This window comes from Neomonachus schauinslandi, chromosome 16 (genome assembly GCF_002201575.2).
Source record: "Neomonachus schauinslandi chromosome 16, ASM220157v2, whole genome shotgun sequence".
In the NCBI taxonomy this organism is placed as follows: domain Eukaryota; kingdom Metazoa; phylum Chordata; class Mammalia; order Carnivora; family Phocidae; genus Neomonachus; species Neomonachus schauinslandi.
Window position 1 is genome coordinate 48,335,590 of NC_058418.1, and position 24,102 is coordinate 48,359,691.

Consider the following 24,102-nt stretch of genomic DNA (forward strand, 5'->3'; position numbering starts at 1 on the left):
GGCAAAATACATAAGGTAATTGGCTTTAAGACACTAGATACCAGGAGACCAAGGACAGTGAACTCTGAAAGTTGAGAAACAAGCAAGGTGAGCTCTACAGTGGCTGCAGCTTATTGCCTGTAGAATGTTTCCAGGCAATGGTGCAGAAGGGAGAGGCCCAGACAGCGTCTGGTGGATTCTCTGAGTTGAGCAGGTGGAGCTGGGGCTTTGAGACCAAAGCAGTTAGAATTCACAGGGGAGAGCACCAAGGAGAAAAGTGTTGCACAGAGGGAACCTTGGACATCGGTGGAGGATTCCTCTTGAGTATTCAGCAGAATGCCATTTAGCACATGTTTGTGAAGAAATTATCTGAGAACAAGAACAAACATTCAAAAATATTAGAGGGAAGACATCAAAAACTAATGATGTAATGTATGGTGATTAACATAACATAATAAAACTTTAAAAATATATTAGAGGGAAGAAATTTGGGCACTTTCATAGGATGTGGAAAAATGTCTATGCCTACCCGCCAGAGGAAGAAAACTCATAATTCACAGGCATTGGCTAGAATACTCAGGAAATTCTGGCCTCAGTAGTAGAGAATAATTAGTCCTAGGCTAAGGACTACTCCAGACTCACCTAAAAACAAAGTGAGAGAAGCCAGACTGAAAAGGCTACATAATGTCTGATACCAATTATATGACATGCTTGAAAAGCCAAAACTCTTGGTAGTTACCAGGGAGTTGGAAGAAGAGCAGGAGAGGGTTAAATAGATGAAGCATAGTAGATCTTTGTTAAGGGCAAGAAACCATTTTGTACTGTATTATTTGTAATTATGTATACACAACCTTATGCATTTCTCAGAAGCCACAGAACCCATAGACCCTTTTAGCACAGAGTTAACCTTACTGTGTGCAATTTTTAAAAAAAATTCATGTAGGAGGGTAGGACTACCTGGATGGAATGAAAAATGTGACAAAACAATTATCTGTATTAGAAAGTATGAAAAACCTCATTTAAGAGGGGTAAAAAAGTTTCTGAACTAAGTAACTTTGGAAATGAGTAGAGTCTGCAAGACTAAAGGAATAGTACCTCATCACTGTAGTTTAGTTGATAAAGGTGTTTTCCATGGGAGTACAGGTTAAAAATTGTGATACTACTCTAAAGGCATATTGAAATTGAACAATTAAGTAAATGAGGGTGTATGGGAGTCAAATTTCTCATTGTTGGAATGGCATTTTATAGGTAAGAAAGAGAAGAAGGCTAGAATAACCCACCTGGTAGTAGATTGAAGTTGGAGACATAACTATGAAATCATATTTAGCTTAATATATATACAAATAAATTGACATGGAAATATTTATAGATATCTGGATATACACAGGTTAGCTATGTACACATATATTTCCTTGCTCTTTCAGCCAAAGGGCCTAGAAGTAAGGATACCAGTAGCAATAAACACACTTAGGACCTAGATACTCTTCTTTAGTAAAAGGAACCAAGGCTCTTTAAAGAAATAGCTGATTCTAAGACAGGGGCAAGAAATATAGAAAATGAGCCTGGAGAATCCTGTGATGCCAGAAATTAAGGAAGTGCTGAAATGTGCGCGCACACACACACACACACACAATGATGGAAGTATGTTAAAAAAAACACAGGATCTAATTGAAAAGGCTACTGATAGAAGCTTTTTCATCTAAAGATGGAACAATTTGAGCAACAAAGTAGAGTAGTATTGGATTATAGACCAATATATAACATAAATATCCATGAGTCCATATGATTGATTAAATAAATAAATTGGGAGAATAGATGAATCTGTCATGCAGAACAATTCCAGGTGGTTTATACAGATATTCTGCTCGCAAGTAGGTGCAGTACAATTCCCCATTCCTGAGTGTGTGCTGCACGTAGGGACTTCCTTCCAAAGAGGAAAGAAGAAAGGATGAAAAGGAAGAGGAATATGACAGTGGGGAAATCTGACACTTTCTACTCGAAGTGATGGAGGTCAATAAGTCATGTTAATGGTACATACTCTTGATATGATGTGATAAAAACGGCACTTTACCTCTATAGTCTTCCTCTTAAAAACTCCTAATTCTAGTTTAATCATGAAAAAACAATAGACAAATCCCATTAGAGGGCCATTGTACAAAACAGTCAACCAATATCCTCAAAACTGCTTTAAAGTAATAAAAAATAAGGAAAGTCTGAATAACTGTCACAGCCAAAAGGATCCTAAGGAGGCATGGAGAGTAAATGTAATGTGGTATCCTGATGGTGTCCTAGAACACAGAAAGGTAAAAATGAAGATTATATGAATAAGATATGGACTTTTAGTTAATGATAATATACCAATATGGGTTCATTAATTATAACAAATATACCAAACTAATGTAAGATGCTAATAATAGGGGAACCTGGGTGTGGAGGGTAAATGGGTACTTTCTGTACCATCTTTGTAATTTTTCTGTAAGTCCAAAATGATTTTTATTTTAAAATTTATTAAAAATACTTACATATTAAATATTTAAAATATTTTCAAATAATATTTATTTTAAAAAGGGAAAATTTCAAGTCATTTAAGACCCCACACTCACTGTATAATATATAATATTGTAATCAGAATATCTAAAATCTTAAATACTTCCTATTAAAAACTAAATTATATTTCATCTTAAATACTGTTGAATGATGCAAACTATGTATATATGCATATAATAGATGCATATATATAATATATGAATATATATTATACATACGTTATATATAATATAAACAGTATACATAGTTATATATATAATTTGTTTAGGTAGGCAAGAATTACAAGTTTTCTTTAATACTGCTAAGGAAAAAAAAGGAAGTAAAGTTGTAGTACCATATAGGAGATTTGCATATTTTTCACTATTACTATTTTTTCTGAAGAGAGCATCCAGTGTTGCCTATAATTTTTATCTTTATTTGCCAATTAAATCTTTATTATGGAAGGGTTGCATCACGTGAGCTGTTAATAGAAAGAGTGCACTGCTAGAGCTTTGGGTGTTTGCAAAGTTGCAAAACTCAATATGTGTCTTATTATCAAAGTCATCACTTACACGATTTGTAACATAGTGATTAGAAGAAAATAAAATAGTAGCACTTAGGACAATAAGAAGTCACTGATGAAAAGTGTATTTGTGCTACAGAATGTTAAGTCCCTTAACTGAAAATGCAATACAAAATAAAAGTAAATACCGAACCATAAGAGACTATGGACTCTGAAAAACAAACTGAAGGTTCTAGAGGGGAGGGGGGTGGGAGGATGGGTTAGCCTGGGGATGGGTATTAAAGAGGGCACGTTCTGCATAGAGCACTGGGTGTTATACGCAAACAGTGAATCATGGAACACTACATCAAAAACTAATGATGTAATGTATGGTAATTAACATAACAATAAAAAAATAGGTAGTACAAAAAAATAAGTAAAAGTAAATACCATTAATAAAATACTAACTCAATAAAGGTTCAACCCCAACAATGACAACGAGTATTTTTGTATGTTTACTGGTTATAGCATAGAAAACATTGTTTATATTCAATATAAATATATTTGGGAAGGGGCTTTTGGCAAAAATTTTATTGTCTCATCAGTAGCTGTTCTGAGATGAATTTTAGTGGGTGTTTGTGTGTGTGGGGGGGGTGATTCCCCAATTCCCCACACCAACAAGCAATTCTCAGGATTACAGAAGGGTGTCCAAAAATTCAACTCAATTCTGACACCATCCACTGAGAGATCACATCAGATTACACAGGTTGAGGGCTCAGTTATTAAGACTGTCCTCCTTCCCCCAACTTTACCTGTACTTCTGACCAACTGGCTATAAATCAGAGGTTCCCACAATCCCCTCCTTGGGTTTGATTATTTTGTTAGAGCGATTCACACAACTCAGAGAAATGTTTTATTTACTAGATTACTGGTTTATTCTAAAATGAGATAACTCCAGAATACCAGATGAAAGAGATGCATAGAGCAAGGTATGGCGAAAAGGATGCGAAGCTTCCATGTCTTCTCCAGACATACCACTCTCCTTAAGTCTCTACACTCTACCTGTTCACCAAACTGGAAGCTCTCCAAACACAATTACATGGGCATGATTAATTAAATCATTGGCCATTGGCAATAGAACTCAATCTCTAGCTCTCATTCCTCCCCAGGAGTGGGGAGGCAAGGAGGTACTGAAAGTTCCAACTCTCTAATCACAGGGTTGGTTCTCCTGGCAGTCAGTCCCCATCCTTAAGTTACTTACGGGTTTTCCAAAGGTCACTTCATTAACATAACAAAGACACATTTATCACCCTTTATCAGGAAATTCCAAGGGTTTTAGTAGCTGTGAGCCAGAAACTGCAGAAGACCAAATATAATATGAGAACTATATTTTGGTCATGTGAATGACCAAATATATATTCCTTAAAACCACAGTATTGCACCTCAAATATATTGTAGTTTTAAAAAGAATCTATTTTGGGGCCATCTGGGTGGCATAGTCTGTTAAGCGACGACTCTTGGTTTCTGCTCAGGTGATAATCCCAGGGTTGTGAGATCAAGCCCCACATTGGGCTCTGCGCTTAGTGTGGAGTCTGCTTAGGACTCTCTCTCCCTTTCCCTTTGCCCCTGCCTATGCATGTGCGTGCACTCACTCTTTCTCCCTCTCTCTCTCAAATAAATTAAAAAAAAAAATCTATTTTGAATAGTGAGATCAACAAAATTGCAGAATGGGAAGCCCAGACCCTCCCTGAAATCCAGAAAAAAAAAAAAAACAGTCGAGATTCAGACACCAAATCAAACAATTGTTTACATGAATAAAAGAAACGAAGGAGTGGCATCTTGATGCTTTCTAGTCTTTTGATGTGACTTTGTTCGCCTGTGGCCTGAAGGTCTTTTTTTCAATCTAAAGTACAATCTAGGAGCCTCCTTGTACACTGTGGTGGGACATACAGTTCTCTGGCAAGTAGTACCAAGAGGAAATTGAAAACCTTGTTTTACAAATTTTAACATTTTGATTTGATTTATAATGCTTTCTCAAGCAGGGCCTGGCCCATAATATGCATATGCCAAACCCTAAGCACCAGCAGTTGTGTTTATCTTAATCGGTGGAAAATATAACCACAAATGCATGCACAGGGAGAAGTGATTTGCGAGTCTGAGTCAGCAGTACAGTGATGTGCAAAATTAGGGCTCTATGCTTTTCTGATTTTCCCCATTCAGATTCTTTTTTTTTTTTTTTTCCTGACATTAAGCACCATCTGGTGGGGATGGAGAAAAGCAGCACTGGTCAGTGGGTCTTGGTGACCAACCCTTTCCTGCCACTAATGGGTCATGTCCCTCTGGCAAGTCTTAATTCCTTTTGGATTTCTCATTTGTGCAAAGTGATTTGTAGAATACAATGATTACAAGAACAACATTGGTTGTGTAACTCCTAGGGGCTTTCACTTTATGGCACTGTCTTGGCATTGAGGTTGATACTTTATTTATCCTCGGGGCACAGAAGAGGAAACAGAAGCAGAGGTGACACATAGCTTGCCCAAGAGCTTGTGCTGAGTGGTGCGGCAGCTGGGGCAGACATTGAACCTGGGCTGCCAGACTCCAGCATTGCCTGCTCAAACCACTACTCTGAACAGTCAGAATGCAGAGATCTAAGGCCAATAAGTAAATGAGGGCCCACTCAGTGCTAGCTACTCAATACTTATCATACACTATATCACAGTGGCTCTTTTAGTCATTATTCTCTTATTATTATTATTTTTTTAAGAAATCAAGGACCAGAGTAATGGAATCACTTAATGAGAACCATAGTGAAAGCTGAATTCATATCTAGGCTCCTCTGTTTGCAAAGTCCACGTTCTCTCTCTCCCTTGCTTCATGTTGTCCGGGCAATCTCTGCCCTGTGTGGTCATCAGACAGGGACAGGTGGTGTGGTGGCTTGAAATGCTGTGGTCTTCTCTCCAGCGCCAGCCTCCACCTCATTCTGTAGCTATAGCCCACCCGTACGGAAAAGCCATCATTAATGGCTACTGTGATAATTTACACTTTGTCCTAAAGAAGTTATTATTGGCATGACAGTTTCAGTTATTTTTCATTTATATGTACTGGTCCTTTTAAAAGCATTCTCTAATTTGTTTTATGGGAACAATTAAGTATAAATTTTTAATAGGAAGACAACTTTTCTCGTCAGGAGAATCCAAGAACCTGTTCTTCAGTGTGGAGTCATTGAAAGTAATGATTTTAGAGCTTTGTAGTCCAGAATGCCAGCCCAGCCTTCTCTCTTACTCACTGTGGCACTCTGGACATACGGCTTAACTTCTCTGCGTTTTAGTCTCTTGGCTATATAGACAGAATGATAGTTCCCTCAAAGATTGCTATAATAATTTAATTAGATAACAAATGACATATAGTATGTGTTCAATAACATTTAATCTCCTTCAATAATTACTTAACATAAATTGTCAACTTGTATCTGCTTTTGCCTAATATATTATATCAGAAAATAAAATCAGGGATGTAGGCCTAGGAATACAAGCAAATGCTCAAACAATGACCTTTCTTTTCTCTGCTGTTTATTTATTTATTTATTTTTCCTAGGGCCTCAAGTTTTAGCCACTGCTGCCAGGTCAGGGAGGAGGTGTCCTCTGATGTGAGGGGCAGTAAGTCCCAGGGTGAGAGCAGTAAAATTGGAGTCAGAAAAACAAAGTCCAGTCTTTGGTACTCTACTTAACTAACTCTATGACCTCTACAAATTATTTAAATTCTCTGTTCTTGTTTTCTCATCTGTAAGTAGGAAAAGAAAAAAATACCTCTTCTGCTTTGTTTGTAGGCAAGAGCCAAATGTATTTGTTTAGCTCTTATGGTTAGACAGGAGGATGCATCTGTCCTATTTCTCCTTATTTCATTCATTCCATAGCAAGGGTACTGTTGCTACAGGCTTATGTGTCTTCTAATTTGTAATCACCAAGAGATGCTTGAGAACTCTAGGATTCCTCTTCTTCTAAAATCTAGCACATGATCAGTTAAATATCTTCACATTTATTTTAAAGAGATTACTTATCCTCTGTGATACCATGTGATACACTTATTATCTGATATTAACCCCATTATTTAAATATTTTAATATTATATTCAAGAAATAGATGGATCAGCCATTAGAAGAGTAATTTTTCTGTAGTTGGTGAGCTTGTGAATTCAACTTTATTCCTCTCTCCTTTAGAGCATTTGAATTATATCTTTACATTGTTTAGTTTTGGGGTGTGTGTGCCTGTGTGTGGGGGGGGTCCCCTTCTTCAGTATCCCATCATTCTTCATTTCAGGCCTTTTGGGAATTTTTATTAAAGAATTTAAGAATGCAGCTGCCTATTCACAGCATGATGTATTCATCAAAATAAATCCATCCAAAGCTTTCGGTTTGTGGGTTTGTCCTCCTGATGCACTAAAATAAGAAATGTTAATTTCTTGCAGACTATTACCAGATGATTCTAAATATCTGCCAAACAGGAATGTCTGTTTCCTTGTGAGGAATTTCCATAATAAAATCCTGGCACTGTAGCTGAAGAGGATAGTTTTATACAAACAGAGAAAAACAACAGCAAGTATTTTCCCTGAGGACAGTTTTAGCTACAATTTACCAATACTGCTTAGTTATTTCTGTCTTCTTTTATGCTTTTGTTTTGAAACATAATGCAGTTTTACCTGGATGCCCTCCCCGGATATTCAGGAATTAGCTCAGTGTGTTGACTGGCTCCGCTAAAGGCAAGACCTCCAGAAAATCGGGAGCCTTCACCGCCTCACCCCTTCCCCCCAGCCTCGTCTCTAGAGGGGAGAAAGGGTTAAGGACTGTTGGAGAATAGCGGGGCGGGGAGGGAGCCCCGAGGAGGCCCCGGAGCAGCAGGCCTCCGCCTGCAGGTGCAGCTTCGGTCAGCGGTGCGGCGCGCGCTGGGCTCCGAGCGCTGCTGTGAATTTGGAGGAGGGACCAGGGCCACTGTCGGGGACCGCCGCCGAGAGGAGTGGGCGTGGCCTGGTCGCTGTGGATGCTTGTAAGGGAAGATGCTGGGGGGGGCCTTTCACTGAGGAGTCAGGGCTGTGTGTGGGGTGTGTGTGTGTGTGTGTGTGTCTGTGTGTGTGTGAGACAGAGAGAGAGGGAGAGAGAGAGGGGAGGGAAGGAGGGAGAGCAACTGAGAGACCCAGAGGTGCTGAAGACCCAGACAGCGCTCGGAGAGCCACTCAAGATCTTTTGGGGGAGCCCAACAAATGTGAACATGGGGTCTATCACCGGAGCTGTCCTCAAGATGCTACTTCTGTTATCTACTCAAAATTGGAAAAGGGTCATAGCTGGGAATTCCTGTAAGTATACAGCAAATGATTTAAAACTTGCAGTGATGGGGGGGGGCTTCTCTGCAAAACTTTAATTCTGTTGTTTTTATGATTATTATTTGTAACTGGCATTGCTGCAAAGCATGTTGCTGTAAATGAAGCCTCACTTAAAAATCTTGCAGATATGACTGGCTTTACCCATGTCTGTCTTTCCTCCTGGTCTGGTCAAAATACGCAAAGTGTCATTTCTTTCTTTTTTTTTTTTTTTTTGTCCATGAGCAGACTCTTATCCTCTCTTCTTTGAATATTCATTGAGAAAGCTCAAGTTCTAGTAAAACATTAAAACATTAAATTAGCATCTTAACCAGGGAATAGCCTGTGAATCCTTTTTAAGGATTACTGAATTTTATTGGAATTATGTGTAACAGGAAAACAACTGGCAGACTTTACCTTATGCTGCATTAGCTTAGATTTTTGAAGTTTGCATTGGTAGACTGATAGCTGGCTGCATCTTTAAAATCATGCCAGGCTAATAGCCGAAATGCACTGCAGAATTCAGGAGCAAACTGGTAGAGGTAAACCCCAGTATTTAGAATTGTGCCCTCACTCCCTAAAGAATGAGATTTGAGTACTCTGGAAAGAGGGGGCTTGATTCCTACATTTTGCTTAAAGGAAAAACATTTAGGTGATTTGTCAGAAGTATGAATTCTTAAAAGCATTATTTTTAACTTTATACATTTGTGATTGAATATTCTAAGTTAATTGATTCAGGGAAGATTTATTAAGACCTATTTCTTATTTAAGTATCACCCAAAATAATTTGGCAGAACTCCCTTCATGCACTTTTTATTAGAGATAGAAAAAGTTTTAAAAGTTGTATTTGGCTTAAAATCCCTAAATGGGAGAATTTCCCCCTCCTCGATAAATGATATGCAAATTCAACTTTTTATCTCTTTCTCTGATTTAAAAAGACAAGCTCATTTGCTCTTCTAGAAGGGGCTGTGAGGCCTGTTCAGGAATTGATGCTGCTGCTGTATAACCAGGTTTAGGTTTAGGGAATACAAATAAGCCAGTAATCAGGCATTTGCTATGGCACAGCCCTGGAACACTCTAAAGCCCTCTGATGTGGGAAAAACATGATAAATGGCCCTTGTGGCACAAGTCAGATGTCCATGCACATTGCGTGGCTACTGTGGTTTCGGGGTCCCATGCAGTATTAACTCATTCAGTGGCATGGTGTATCTGTCACTCTGCAAGAAGAGAACATCCCTCGGATGCTGCACTGTGTTTCAGATTCAGTTTTAATTTAGTTGTATAAGAATTCCATGAGACAAGGAAAGTTGCCTATTCTCACCAAGTCAGAACCTTGGATGGTTGTAATGGCAGCATTTGAGAAGCATTGCAACAGACAGACAGTAACTAAACAGACACACATACCCATGCACACAAAGTTTTGTAGAGAAGGCATAAGTAATTCATCGTCCAACTACAGAAGTTCAACAAAAAAGGAAGGCACTAGAGGTCACTCTTACAATGTAAAGCACATCACTTGAAGCATCCTTCCCTTCAGAAAAGCAGAACTGAACTCTGGCCTGGACACAGTCCTGTCTTTCCAAGGCACTGCCTATACTTGGCTTAATAATATATGAATAGGATTGATTGGTTGTTGTTTGTGTTTGTTTTCTTGAAGTCCAGTAAAAGGCAGCTCGACATTAAATAGCTTTCTTTTGTAATAGATCTTTTTAGTGAAGGGCAGAGGAGCTGCTGAGACCTGAGGAGAGCAGAATATTCAGGAGTGCTTAGCTTTGGCTGGGCCTCTGGCTGACACTTAAAATTTCAACCCTGGTTCTGTATTCTCTCACGTTTGGTTTGTTCCTGACGTGGTTTAATGCTCTTCTAAACATTTGCAAAACTTAAAAAACCTATAAAATTTTAAATTATTAGGAATTATTTAAATAATAAAGTTGGAGTTCTTGGTTACCATATATATTGAGTTGACAGTTCTTAAAGTGTCAAAAATACAAATAAATGCACTCATCTAATTAAAATTGCATTTAATAATTTCTTGTTAATATCACCTAGATAGTATGCTTTGCAATAATATATATGAGAAAAAATTCATTTCCCAATTTTTGTTTTATTCTTTATACTCAGTATTTTTTTTTTTTTTAATTTTTGGAAGGAAGCAAGGTCTGCTTACTACCACGTGCTTCATATGTTTTATCTTGTTCGGAAGAACAAGTGTATATGTTTACCATCAAGGCTGGGATTCATTGTATGGACAAGTGACCATCAACCAGCATAAGCATTTGTATTTTTTGTATTTTTAATTTTTTTCAGCATAAGCATTTTTAAAGTGTTACAGTAACACCAGTAATTCTTTTGGACAAGACTTTATTTTGAAACATGAATCAATCTTGAATACCAATGTTAAAGTCAGGGAGAACTGAATATGAATAAAATTAAAGGTCAGTCTCCCAGGTGAATACAAAGACCTTCTCCCTTTATTTACAGCTGATTCACCAAGAGCAATTCTGTTCTCCACTGAGTCAGCCCCCAAGACGACCCAAGGCTGCCAATGTGAAAGCTTTCATGGGACAGCACTGTAAACCAGGAACAGCTCAGGGATTAGATGCACTTTAATTTGAATGCTAGTTGATCTAATTAATCAACACGGTAACTTCACATTGGAAGGATTCTGTGCAAATACACACATATACATAAACATGTTCACATGTATGTGCACGTGTATATATGTAAATAAATCTGTATAAACCACCAGATGCATGTGCTCCCACATATTTGGTGGCTTTGCTTACTCCTCACCTGTCTAAAGATGAAATATGTTGAATAAACCACATTCTTTGCCTACTAGCGCCCTGCTTGACACTTCAAAAGCAGTGAACCAGCCACAGGTCTTTCCTCTTTATTCTGGTCAAGACAAATTTGTTATTATGTTGAGGTGTTCCTTACATGGAAGTTTAGAGACAGGTCCTCCTGGAAGGGCTTGCTCTCTGATACATTGCACAGACTGTTGTTGGTTTCTTCACTTGCTACCAAGAGACATGAATTGAGAAGGGAGATATCTATTTTTATAGTTATTCTTATGGACCCACAGTTTCTTGCTGAACATTAAGATGTTTTTGGGGGAGAGATTGACTCACCACAAAAGAAGGAACAGGTGTATGGACTAGTTATTTTTACTCTTGCACATCATGTGACAAAGGCTCCCTGGCCTCCTGAGTCTTAACTTTGAAAATATTTAATGCTCACCAAGTAGCTTATGAATAACTTAATTAAAAGTTAAGTTCTTTTTTTTATCTAATTGAAAAAAAAGGTTTATCTGATATCTACTCTGACAGAATCATGGAAAGGATATGTTAAAATCAGCAATAGATGAAGGTAATTGCTTGAGTGGATCATCACTCTTGTGGGCTCAGGGATGCAATGTGAATGCAACTGGACAGATTCCCAAATTGTTAAAACTCAGCCTTGTAATTCTTTCCTGAAGCTTCCTGCTTTTCCTTCTTCTCCCAAGAATTTGTTCCCATGGCAAAAAATAACTAGACTGTAACAGTAAAGTACTGATGATAATATAATTATATGATACAATGCATAAATAGCTGGCCTTTGGACATACCGGTGAGTGTGCATTTTGACTCACTTTTCTAACAGCCATACTGATTTGTTTTCTTCAGTTTGGTGCCTTCTCCCCACCTCTGATTGTATGCATCCCAAATAATTTCTGATAAGGGCAGTCTCCAGCTCTGGGGACGACACAACTCATAGCTAGCTCGGGGTCAAAAATATGACTTTCACAGGACACATAGTGCTCACTCTTAGTAATTAACATTATTGTCTTCTAAAATTTTGGAAATTGTATACAAAAGGTTCCCTTATGGGACCCAATCTCTATATCAAGATTGAATTAATTTACCTCTTCAGTGAAAACAAATTAATAGAATTGCATAACATCAATTGTAAGATAATGTAATATTTAGCTCAGAGGTTGGCCAAATATGGCCCACTGCCTTGTTTTGTAGGGCCAGTGAGCTAAGAGTGGTTTTTCTATTTTTAAATGTTTGGAAAAAAAGTTTTTTTAATTGTTTGGAAAAAAATTAAAAGAGTTCTTTGTGGCACAAAAAATTTATATTCCTCTCATTGGTAGACCCATATGGCAAAAATTTTTATTCAGTTATTATTATTATATTTTGTTATTTTATCAACAAAATTTTCTTAAATTGATTTCCCTCTCTTGATATGAAGACCTATATGATATTCTTTACTATCTGGCCTTTTATAGAAAAAGCCCATTAATCCTTGATTTAAATAACATACAATATAATGGTGAGACATGGGTAGTATATAAATTATACTGCTATGATCAAATTTGGTCTTAATTATTTAGCACAGAAATACATACTTGTGGAATTGTGGTACTGAAATTAGTAGGAACTCTAACAGAAGAGACCTTCAAATTAGTATCTTCCTCATATGTTTCTTCTTAAAGACTTTATTGTTCAGAAATACTGTTATTTCAGTGGTTGTGAATTACTTGTAACTATTTGTAAAGCTTCAGCAGTTTTGGTTGCTAAAGGGGCACCTTCAATCTCAAGTAATCCTGTTAATATAAGAAGTTCAATAAAGTGTATAAGTAATTGCATCTCAGGTATTTTGAATGAAAATTCTGTTGTCATTTTATACTTTCTCATGAGTGTAAATTATCCCATTCCATATACTAATCAGAAACTTGCATTTGGAATCACTGATTATATGAGGCAGATGATCTTATTGGAAGAGTATTCTTGTCCCTGTGACTTTTACAGTAGCAGCTTCCTACAAATTCTGAAATTGGCGAACTTTCTAGGGTAAGTTAAAAAATAGACTTTCATTTAAGCACTGCCCACTGAGAGTTCATAATAACTAGGCAGGTGCCTTTCACCTACTCATGCCAACATAATTAATTTTTATGTAAATGTCTTGTCCATTTGGAGTTGTATTTACTTTTCATTTCCAAGAACTGATCATTGGCCTCATTTTATTTACACTACACTGTTTAATGTAGTTTTTTTTTTAATTTAAGTTAAAAATATGGTGGAATATAACATTTTACAAATTCTTTTCACTGAAATTCTATTGTAACTTTTTTCCCCAAAGTAAATGGGCATGTGTTAACATACTTTATTTTTCATAATTCTGTTTTTAATGGCTCAGCTCTAATGAAGATTTCTCTCTTATGAAAAAACCAATTTCCAAATCAAAGACAACCAAGGACAGTCTTGTAGAGCTCACTGAAATGTGACTTTCTCTGGGTGTCAACAAGAACTATAGTGGGGCTCATGACTATCCACTGTGAACAGATGATAAGGGACAGCAACACCTGCTATTACATGGCTCTGAATTTTTTTACAATAGAGTATCAGTTTTGCTTTATAAATACCTGTTTTTCTCAATTTGATACCATTTTTAGAATTTGAATCACCTTTACTTCAGATAAATCAATATTAGGGCCTTAATATTGTCAACTGATGAGTCCCTCGACCTTTAGGTTGCCAGTTAGTCAGTTTATCTAAGTCCTCCACTCTCCTTTTAAAATCTCTTTCTCGGGATGCCTGGGTGGCTCAGTCGGTTAAGCGTCTGCCTTCGGCTCAGGTCATGATCCCAGGGTCCTGGGATCGAGTCCCGCATCGGGCTCCCTGCTCCGTGGGGAGCCTGCTTCTCCCTCTGCCTCTGTCTCTCTCTCTGTCTCTCATGAATAAATAAATAAAATCTTAAAAAAAAAATCTCTTTCTCTCCTTCTTAGTGATTGAAAGTATTACTATCTGGCCTTTTATAGAAAAAGCCCATTAATCCTTGATTTAAATAACATACAATATAATGGTGAGACATGGGTAGTATATAAATTATACTGCTATGATCAAATTTAGTCAGCTCCTGAAAATATTAGAAAGAGTAGTGAAAGCTTATCCAACATTGTTATGTACATCCCAGATACGCATATTCAGATTGGTAGTGAATATCTCTGGTGAAATATTAAATAATGCAGGCTTTGATCTGATTTTTTCAGTGGGCTGGTATTTTAGTTCTTTCTTAGCTTGATTTTTAAAAATGTTTATTGATTCAGAAATTTTGGCCTCAATAACCTTTTTAGTATTTGTCTAGAATCATTGCTGTTTTTCAAGATAACAAGTATGATGGGGAAAGGGAGACTTGTCGCAGAATATTTGCTTAAAATAGGACATGTTTCAAGAATTAACTACATTCATGTAGTGAAATGAGCTGTGTTGTGGCGGTGGTGGAGTGAATTCTCATAGAATATATGGATAATTGTTTTAATAGGTATTTCACTTAGGAACTTTTAGAAATACTCTTTTAACAAACAGATCTTTAAAAACAGGTTTTGAATTGTAGGATTAAATGCTAAGGACACTTAAAAAGGAAAATCTCAGAAAGAGATATAAATGCCCCAAACTAAATGCAGACAAAAGCCGTGGAGCTTTAGGAGACCTTGTGATTATCACTGAAAGTCCTTTTTTTTTTTGGTAATCAGGGTCGTAATTTATTTTTACAATTGAGATATTTATATCATTCTTATGTTGGCATTTAAAAAAATATATTAAGTTCTTTTTTTAAATTCAGTTAGTCAACATATAGTACATCACTTATTTCAGATGTAGAGTTCAGCAATTCATCAGTTGTGTATAACACCCAGTGCTCATCACATCACATCAAAGTCCTTCTTAAAGGAAGAGTAAACTCATCAAAAAGCCTCAATTAACCAAATATATTTAAATGAAAATGTTTACCCTGGAGATTAATATTGTAATTTGAAGGCTTTCAGGGTTTAAAAAAAGATTTATAATTTCTTGAGAAATAATAGTTTACCCATAACTCTAAATTATAGTAAATTGTATTTCTAAATAATGGAGGTGTCATTGACCATTGGATTATCTTCTTGACTGCTTTTTGGGGGGGGAAACTCTGATTTCCACACTCAAATTTCTTCAATGAGTTCTAAAGCTGTAGTTGTCTGTGTGCTTCAAGTAGGTATACATGTATGTATGTATGCATATGTAATTTTTTATTTGACTTCTAGAACCAGCTTTCCTTGTTTTTAGTCAATGAATTTAGACCCTCTACAAAGCTGATTGCTCCAGGTCCATTTAGTAAAGACCAAATCTGATATGCTACTGCACAAGTAAAGATATTTTTGTTTCCCAATTGATTTCTGGAGGGTAAAGTTTTTGTCAGAATGTCTTTTGCTAAGGTGTTCAGGTACTATGTACTATTATGTACCATGTACAGTATTATGTAATGGTAAAGAATATACATGTAAAATCTGTTACAAATTATTATTATTCCATTCTTTTGAGGAAAATTGTTATTTGGAAGAGAAAGAGTATGTGTTTGGTTTGGGTTTTTTTTCCCTCCAATGAATTTTTGTCATGGTTCACGGAAAAGTGGTACTCTGGTAATAAAATCAGAGATATAGCATAACAGGAGGTAAAAGTGGGTCTGTTTATGTTACAGTTAATGAGTCATTCCAATGTAATAATTGGGAAAGTGAGTGAAGCTTGAAAACATTTGACATTTTAAGTAGTTTAAAATTAGTAACTATAAAAGTTTTAAATGCTGGTAGTATTTAATAGAGCAGTGATGAAATTTACCTCTAAGATTTTTAAATCACAAGGGAAAAAATGGTATGATATGTATCTGTTGGCTATAGCTCTAATTACTTTTTTTATTAAGTACCTCTCATTACTTGGCAGTGCTCTAGAATAAGATATTATGTGCTTTTAAATCATAAAAGACATATTTGTTTCTGTGACCACTCCCCCCCCCCCCCCCCCCCCGCTGACTGGCAATTATGGTACTTACAACTGAGGTCATAGGTTGATATTAGTTTAGAAACATCATGTAAATATGTAAATTCACCTGCCTTCATAAATTACGTTTATTGTATAGTTTAAAAGCAAACTATAACCTATAATCATATTACTTGACTTACTCTGCAGTTATAACCTATATAGAGAGATTTTTTTAAAAATGCCCTTTGAGTCAAGGGCACTGATAAACTCTTTTTGGAATTAGTTGCAAGCTTTGGAGTTGGTAGATGCCTAGATGACACTGAATAGATATCTGAACTGAATGGCTCACAACTGAGAGCCCAACAGTTTCCTATCAACCTGACCTTTGCTATATCAGAGCCAAGAGAGAGATTTTGGGGAAAATTTGAGAAAGTTAATTTTCTCTCTGGGCCAGTAGCTGTGCTCTAAGAGATTGAATATATATCTATGTTCAAGACATCTTTAGTTTTCAAAGATAATATGTGTTTGTCTTTTTTTAAAAGTTATTATTATTTTTTTTTATTCTTATGTTAATCCCCATACATTACATCATTAGTTTTAGATGAAGTGTTCCATGATTCATTGTTTGTGCATAACACCCAGTGCTCCATGCAGAACGTGCCCTCCGCAATACCCACCACCAGGCTAACCCATCCTCCCACCCCCCTCCCCTCTAGAACCCTGTTTGTTTTTCAGAGTCCATCGTCTCTCATGGTTCGTCTACCCCTCCGATTTCCCCCGCTTCATTCTTCCCCTCCCGCTACCTTCTTCTTCTTCTTCTTTTTTTTTTCTTAACATATATTGCATTATTTGTTTCAGAGGTACAGATCTGAGATTCAACAGTCTTGCACAATTCACAGCGCTTACCAGAGCACATACCCTCCCCAGTGTCTATCACCCAGTCACCCCATCCTTCCCACCCCACCCCCCACTCCAGCAACCCTCAGTTTGTTTCCTGAGATTAAGAATTCCTCATATCAGTGAGATCATATGATACATGTCTTTCTCTGTTTGACTTATTTCACTCAACATAATACCCTCCAGTTCCATCCACGTCGTTGCAAATGGCAAGATCTCATTCCTTTTGATGGCTGCGTAATATTCCATTGTATATATATACCACATCTTCTTTATCCATTCATCTGTCGATGGACATCTTGGCTCTTTCCACAGTTTGGCTATTGTGGACATTGCTGCTATAAACAACGGGGTGCACGTACCCCTTCGGATCCCTACTTTTGTATCTTTGGGGTAAATACCCAGTAGTGCAATTGCTGGATTGTATGGTAGCTCTATTTTCAACTTTTTGAGGAACCTCCATACCGTTTTCCAGAGTGGCTGCACCAGCTTGCATTCCCACCAACAGTGTAGGAGGGTTCCCCTTTCTCCGCATCCCCGCCAACATCTGTCGTTTCCTGACTTGTTAATTTTAGCCATTCTGACTGGTGTGAGGTGGTATCTCATTGAGGTTTTGATTTGGATTACCCTGATGCCGAGCGATATTGAGCACTTTTTCATGTGTCTGTTGGCCATTTGGATGTCTTCTTTGGAAAAATGTCTGTTCATGTCTTCTGCCCATTTCTTGATTGGATTCTTTGTTCTTTGGGTGTTGAGTTTGATGAGTTCTTTATAGTTTTTGGATACTAGCCCTTTATCTGATATGTCATTTGCAAATATCTTCTCCCATTCTGTCGGTTGTCTTTTGGTTTTGTTGACTGTTTCCTTTGCTTTGCAAAAGCTTTTTATCTTGATGAAGTCCCAATAGTTCATGTTTGCCCTTGCTTCCCTTGCCTTTGGCGATGTTTCTAGGAAGAAGTTGCTTCGGCTGAGGTCAAAGAGGTTGCTGCCTGTGTTCTCCTTTAGGATTTGGATGGACTCCTGTCTCACATTGAGGTCTTTCAACCATTTGGAGTCTATTTTTGTGTGTGATGTAAGGAAATGGTCCAGTTTCATTCTTCTGCATGTGGCTATCCAATTTTCCCAACACCATTTGTTGAAGAGACTGTCTTTGTTCCATTGGACAGTCTTTCCTGCTTTGTCAAAGATGAGTTGACCATAGAGTTGATGGTCCATTTCTGGGCTCTCTATTCTGTTCCATTGATCTATGTGTCTATTTTTGTGCCAGTACCATGCTGTCTTAATGATGACAGCTTTGTAATAGAGCTGGAAGTCCAGAATTGTGATGCCGCCGGCTTTGCTTTTCTTTTTCAACATTCCTCTGGCTATGCAGTGTCTTTTCTGGTTCCATACAAATTTTAGGATTATTTGTTCCATTTCTTTGAAAAAAGTGGATGGTATTTTGATGGGGATTGCATTGAATGTGTAGATTGCTCTAGGTAGCATTGACATCTTCACAATATTTGTTCTTCCAATCCATGAGCATGGAACGTTTTTCCATTTCTTTGTGTCTTCCTCAATTTCTTTCCTGAGTATTTTATAGTTTTCTGAGTACAGATCCTTTGTGTCTTTGGTTAGATTTATTCCTAGGTATCTTATGGTTTTGGGTGCAATTGTAAATGGGATTGACTCCTTCATTTCTCTTTCTTCTGTCTTGTTGGTGTATAGGAATGCCACTGACTTCTGTGCATTGATTTTATATCCTGCCACTTTACTGAATTCCTGTATGAGTTCTAGCAGTTTTGGGGTGGAGTCTTTTGGGTTTTCCACATAAAGTATCATATCATCTGCAAGGAGTGAGAGTTTGACTTCTTCCTTGCCAATTTGGATGCCTTTGATTTCTTTTTGTTGTCTGGTTGCTGTGGCTAGGACTTCCAATACTATGTTGAATAGCAGTGGTGATAGTGGACATCCCTGCCGCGTTCCTGACCTTAGGGGGAAAGCTCTCAGTTTTTCCCCATTGAGAATGATATTCGCTGTAGGTTTTTCATAGATGGCTTTTATGATATTGAGGTATCTACCCTCTATGCCTATACTCTGAAGAGTTTTGATCAAGAAAGGATGCTGTACTTTGTCAAATGCTTTTTCTGCATCTATTGAGAGGATCATATGATTCTTGTTCTTTCTTTTGTTAATGTATTGTATCACATTGATTGATTTGCGGATGTTGAACCAACCTTGCAGCCCAGGGATAAATCCCACTTGGTCATGGTGAATAATCCTTTTAATGTACTGTTGGATCCTATTGGCTAGTATTTTGGTGAGAATTTTTGCATCCATGTTCATCAGGGATATTGGTCTGTAATTCTCCTTTTTGATGGGGTCTTTGTCTGGTTTTGGGATCAAGGTAATGCTGGCCTCATAAAATGAGTTGGGAAGTTTTCCTTCCATTTCTATTTTTTGGAACAGTTTCAGAAGCATAGGTATTAATTCTTCTTGAAATGTTTGGTAGAATTCCCCTGGGAAGCCATCTGGCCCTGGGCTTTTGTTTTTGGGGAGATTTTTGATGACTGCTTCAATTTCCTTAGTGGTTATAGGTCTGTTCAGGTTTTCTATTTCATCCTGGTTCAGTTTTGGTAGTTGGTACATCTCTAGGAATGCATCCATTTCTTCCAGGTTATTTAATTTGCTGGCATAGAGTTGCTCATAATATGTTCTCATAATTGTTTGTATTTCTTTGGTGTTGGTTGTGATCTCTCCTCTTTCATTCATGATTTTGTGGATTTGGGTCCTTTCTCTTCTCTTTTTGATAAGTCTGGCCAGGGGTTTATCAATCTTGTTAATTCTTTCAAAGAACCAGCTCCTAGTTTCGTTGATTTGTTCTACTGTTCTTTTAGTTTCTATTTCATTGATGTCTGCTCTGATCTTGATTATTTCTCTTCTCCTGCTGGGTTTAGGCTTTATTTGCTGTTCTTTCTCCAGCTCCTTTAGGTGTAGGGTTAGGTTGTGTACTTGAGACCTTTCTTGTTTCTTGAGAAAGGCTTGTATTGCTCTATACTTTCCTCTTAGGACTGCCTTTGCTGCGTCCCAAAGATTTTGAATAGTTGTGTTTTCATTTTCATTGGTTTCCATGTATTTTTTTTAATTCTTCTTTAATTTCCTGGTTGACCCATTCATTCTTCAGTAGGATGCTCTTTAGCCTCCATGTATTTGAGTTCTTTCCAACTTTCCTCTTGTGATTGAGTTCTACTTTCAAAGCATTGTGGTCTGAAAATAGGCAGGGAATGACCCCAGTCCTTTAGTAGTGGTTGAGACCTGATTTATGACCTAGGATGTGATCGATTCTGGAGAATGTTCCATGGGCACTAGCGAAGAATGTGTATTCCGTTGCTTTGGGATGGAATGTTCTGAATATGTCTGTGAAGTCCATTTGGTCCAGTGTGTCATTTAAAGTCTTTATTTCCTTGTTGATCTTTTGCTTAGACGATCTGTCCATTTCAGTGAGGGGGGTGTTAAAGTCCCCCAGTATTATTGTATTGTTGTCGATGTGTTTCTTTGCTTTTGTTATTAATTGGCTTATATAATTGGCTGCTCCCATGTTAGGGGCATAGATATTTACAATTGTTAGATCTTCTTGTTGGATAGATCCTTTAAGTATGATATAGTGTCCTTCCTCATCTCTTATTACAGTCTTTGGTTTAAAATCTAATTTGTCTGATATAAGGATTGCCACCCCAGCTTTCTTTTGGTGTCCATTAGCATGGGAAATGGTTTTCCACCCCCTCACTTTCAATCTGGGTCTGTCTTTGGGTCGAAAATGAGTCTCTTGCAGACAGCATATCGATGGGTCTTGTTTTTTAATCCAGTCTGATAGCCTGTGTCTTTTGATTGGGGCATTGAGCCCATTTACATTCAGGGTAACTATTGAAAGATAGGAATTTAGTGCCATTGTATTGCCTGTAAGGTGACTGTTATCGTATATTGTCTGTGTTCCTTTCTGGTCTATGTTGCCTTTAGGCTCTCTCTTTGCTTAGAGGACCCCTTTCAAGATTTCCTGTAGGGCTGGTTTTGTGTTTGCAAATTCCTTTAGTTTTTGTTTGTCCTGGAAGCTTTTTATCTCTCCTTCTATTTTCAATGACAGCCTAGCTGGATATAGTATTCTTGGCTGTATATTTTTCTCATTTAGTGCTCTGAATATATCCTGCCAGTCCTTTCTGGCCTGCCAGGTCTCTGTGGATAGGTCTGTTGCCAATCTAATGTTTCTACCCTTGTAGGTTACATATCTCTTCTCCCGAGCTGCTTTCAGGATTTTCTCTTTGTCTATGAGACTCGTAAGTTTTACTATTAGATGTCGGGGTGTTGACCTATTTTTATTGATTTTGAGAGGGGTTCTCTGTGCTTCCTGGATTTTCATGCCTGTTTCCTTCCCCAAATTAGGGAAGTTCTCTGCTATAATTTGCTCCATTATACCTTCTGCCCCTCTCTCTCTTTCTTCTTCTTCTGGGATCCCAATTATTCTAATGTTGTTTCGTCTTATGGTATCGCTTATCTCTCGAATTCTGCCCTCGTGATCCAGTAGTTGTTTATCTCTCTTTTTCTCAGCTTCTTTATTTTCCATCATTTCATCTTCTATATTACTGATTCTCTCTTCTGCCTCATTTATTCTAGCAGTTAGCGCCCCCATTTTTGATTGCACCTCATTAATAGCCTTTTTGATTTCTACTTGGTTGGATTTTAGTTCTTTTACTTCTCCAGAAAGGGTTTCTCTAATAACTTCCATATTTTTTTCAAGCCCAGCTAGTATCTTTAAAGTGATGATTCTGAACTCTAGATCTGATATCGTACTAATGTCCGTATTGAGTAGGTCCCTGGCAGTCGGTACTACCTCTTGTTCTTTTTGTTGAGGTGATTTTTTCCGTCTTGTCATTTTGTGCAGAGGAGAATAGATGAATGAGAGAACAAAATGCTAGCAGAGTAACAACGTCCCCAGAAAATATACTCTAAACAAATCAGAAAAAACCTGAAGCAGTGGGAAAAGAAAGGGAAAGAGAGAAAAAAGAAAAAGAAAAAAAAGAAAAAGATAAAGATAAAAACAAAAACAAACTAAACAAAACAACAACAACAAAAAAACCAGAATGTGATCAAATATGATCAGGCTGGTATATAGATCAGTGCCACACACTAGGTTTGGGGTGTATTTTGGTCTTTTAGAAGAAAGTGCCTCCCAAAATTTTAAAGAAAGAAAAACTTATATATGTACAAAAATAAGGGTTGATATGATGAAGGGATGGAATATGACTGTAAAGATGGAAATTATAAAAAATTTTATAAAAGGAATTGATAAGAAGTTGTTTGAAAAAAGAAAGAAGAGGATTTAAAAAAAGAAAAAAAAAGGGAGAGGATGTGATCAGGCAGGGGAATAGAAAACACCATATACTAGAGATTTAGGGTATATTTTGATCTGTTAGAAGAAACTATCTCAAAATTTTAAAGAGAGAACAACTTATATATATAAGCCAAAAACACGGGTAACTACTATGAAGGGATAGAATATGACTCTAAAAATGAAAAATAAAATTTTTTTTTTTTTAAAAAGGGATTGATCAGATGTTGGTTGAAAAAGGGAAAAAGAAAAATTCAAAAAGAAAAAAAAAAGAAAAAAAGACAGTTAAAAAAAAATTAACTTTGAAAGACTACAGAATCATGGTAAAAAAACCATGAATTCTATGTGCAGTAGTCCCCTAGAGCTGGAGTTCTGCCGTTCTCATTGATCGGTAAACTTGGTCTTGGCTGGCTGTTCTCGCTGATCTTCTGGGGAGGGGCCTGTTGCCGTGGTTTCCAAATGTCTTTGCCGCAGGCAGAATTGCCCCGCCCTTGCCCCCTCCCAGCTAAGTAATCTGCTCAGGTTTGCTCTCCGGGGCTTTTGTTCCCTGCGAGCTTTCCGTACAGCTTTGGAGGCGGAGAGTGAAAATGGCGGCCTCCCAATCTCCGCCGCGGAGGAGCCGAGATCTCGGGGCCCCGCTTCTCAGTGAGCCCCCAGAGAAAAGCCGTCAGTCACTCCTGTCTCCCCGGTCTCCAGCCGCACTCCGTGCTCACCCGGCCTGTGACCGCGTGTTTCTATCTCTGGCACCCGACCCCGGGTGGAGTCTCCAAACCCAGCAGATCCCTGCGGTGCACTCCCGCGCGGCTCCTCCCAGGGGAGGAAGGTGAGTCTCCCCGGATCTGCCGCTTGTTGGGTCCCTGCTGGAGGAGCAGGGGCCCGACTGTGCCGCGGATCACGGTTTATGGCCACCCCGAGCTGAGAGCCCGCGCCTGGGCTCCGCCTCTGCAGCCGGCTTCCCTGCTCCGATACCTGGGAGCTCTGCCACACTGGGGCACCCCCGGTCTTTCTGTGACCCCGAGGGTCCTGAGACCACACTGTCCCGGAGGGTTCCACCCCCCGCTTAGCCACCAGAGTGACGTCCCTCAGTGGAGCCGACTTTTAAAAGTTCCGATTTTTTGCTCCGCGGCTCTATCACTTGCCAGAAGCGGCCGACGGAGGCCCCTCCCCCGCCGTCTCTCCTCCCGAATATCGCCTCGGATTCACTTCTCCGCACGTCCTACCTTCCAGAAAGTGGTCGCTTTTCTGATGAGAAAGTTGTTGCTCTTCTTTTCTTCGATCTCCTTTTGAGTTTGTAGGTGTTCAGAATGGTTTGATCCCTATCCAGCTGAATTCCTGAGACCAGACGAAATCCAGGTCTCCTACTCCTCCGCCATCTTGCTCCGCCCCCCTAAAAGTTATTTTTATTAAAGATTTTATTTATTTATTTGAGAGAGAGAAAGAGAGAACAAGCAGGAGCAGGGAGGAGGGGCAGAGGGAGAAGAAACAAACTCCCCACTGAGCAGGGAGCCCAACATAGGGCTTGATCCCAGGGTCCTGGAATCATGACCTGAGCCAAGGCAGATGCTTAACGAACTGAGCCACCCAGGCGCCCTGTGTTTGTCTTTTAAAATCAGATCAGCAGATAGCCAAACAGAAGGAAGGAGCTAAATTGAAAATGGTCTGTAAGGGAAATGAGTTGCTGAGATGAAATTGTCATTTTGTGTGTGTGTGTG

At 38.2% G+C, this 24,102-nt stretch overlaps 1 protein-coding gene across 1 annotated transcript in view; it reads left to right on the forward strand.

The window, feature by feature from the left end:
• Positions 1-8,169: 8,169 nt before the first annotated feature.
• CNTNAP4 (contactin associated protein family member 4) overlaps positions 8,170-24,102 on the forward strand; it is a 213,679-nt gene continuing 197,746 nt past the window's right edge. The window contains exon 1 of the mRNA XM_044922066.1: positions 8,170-8,353. Within this exon, the coding sequence (XP_044778001.1) occupies positions 8,269-8,353 (85 nt within the window). The 5' untranslated portion in view covers positions 8,170-8,268. The remainder of the gene's footprint in view (positions 8,354-24,102) is intronic.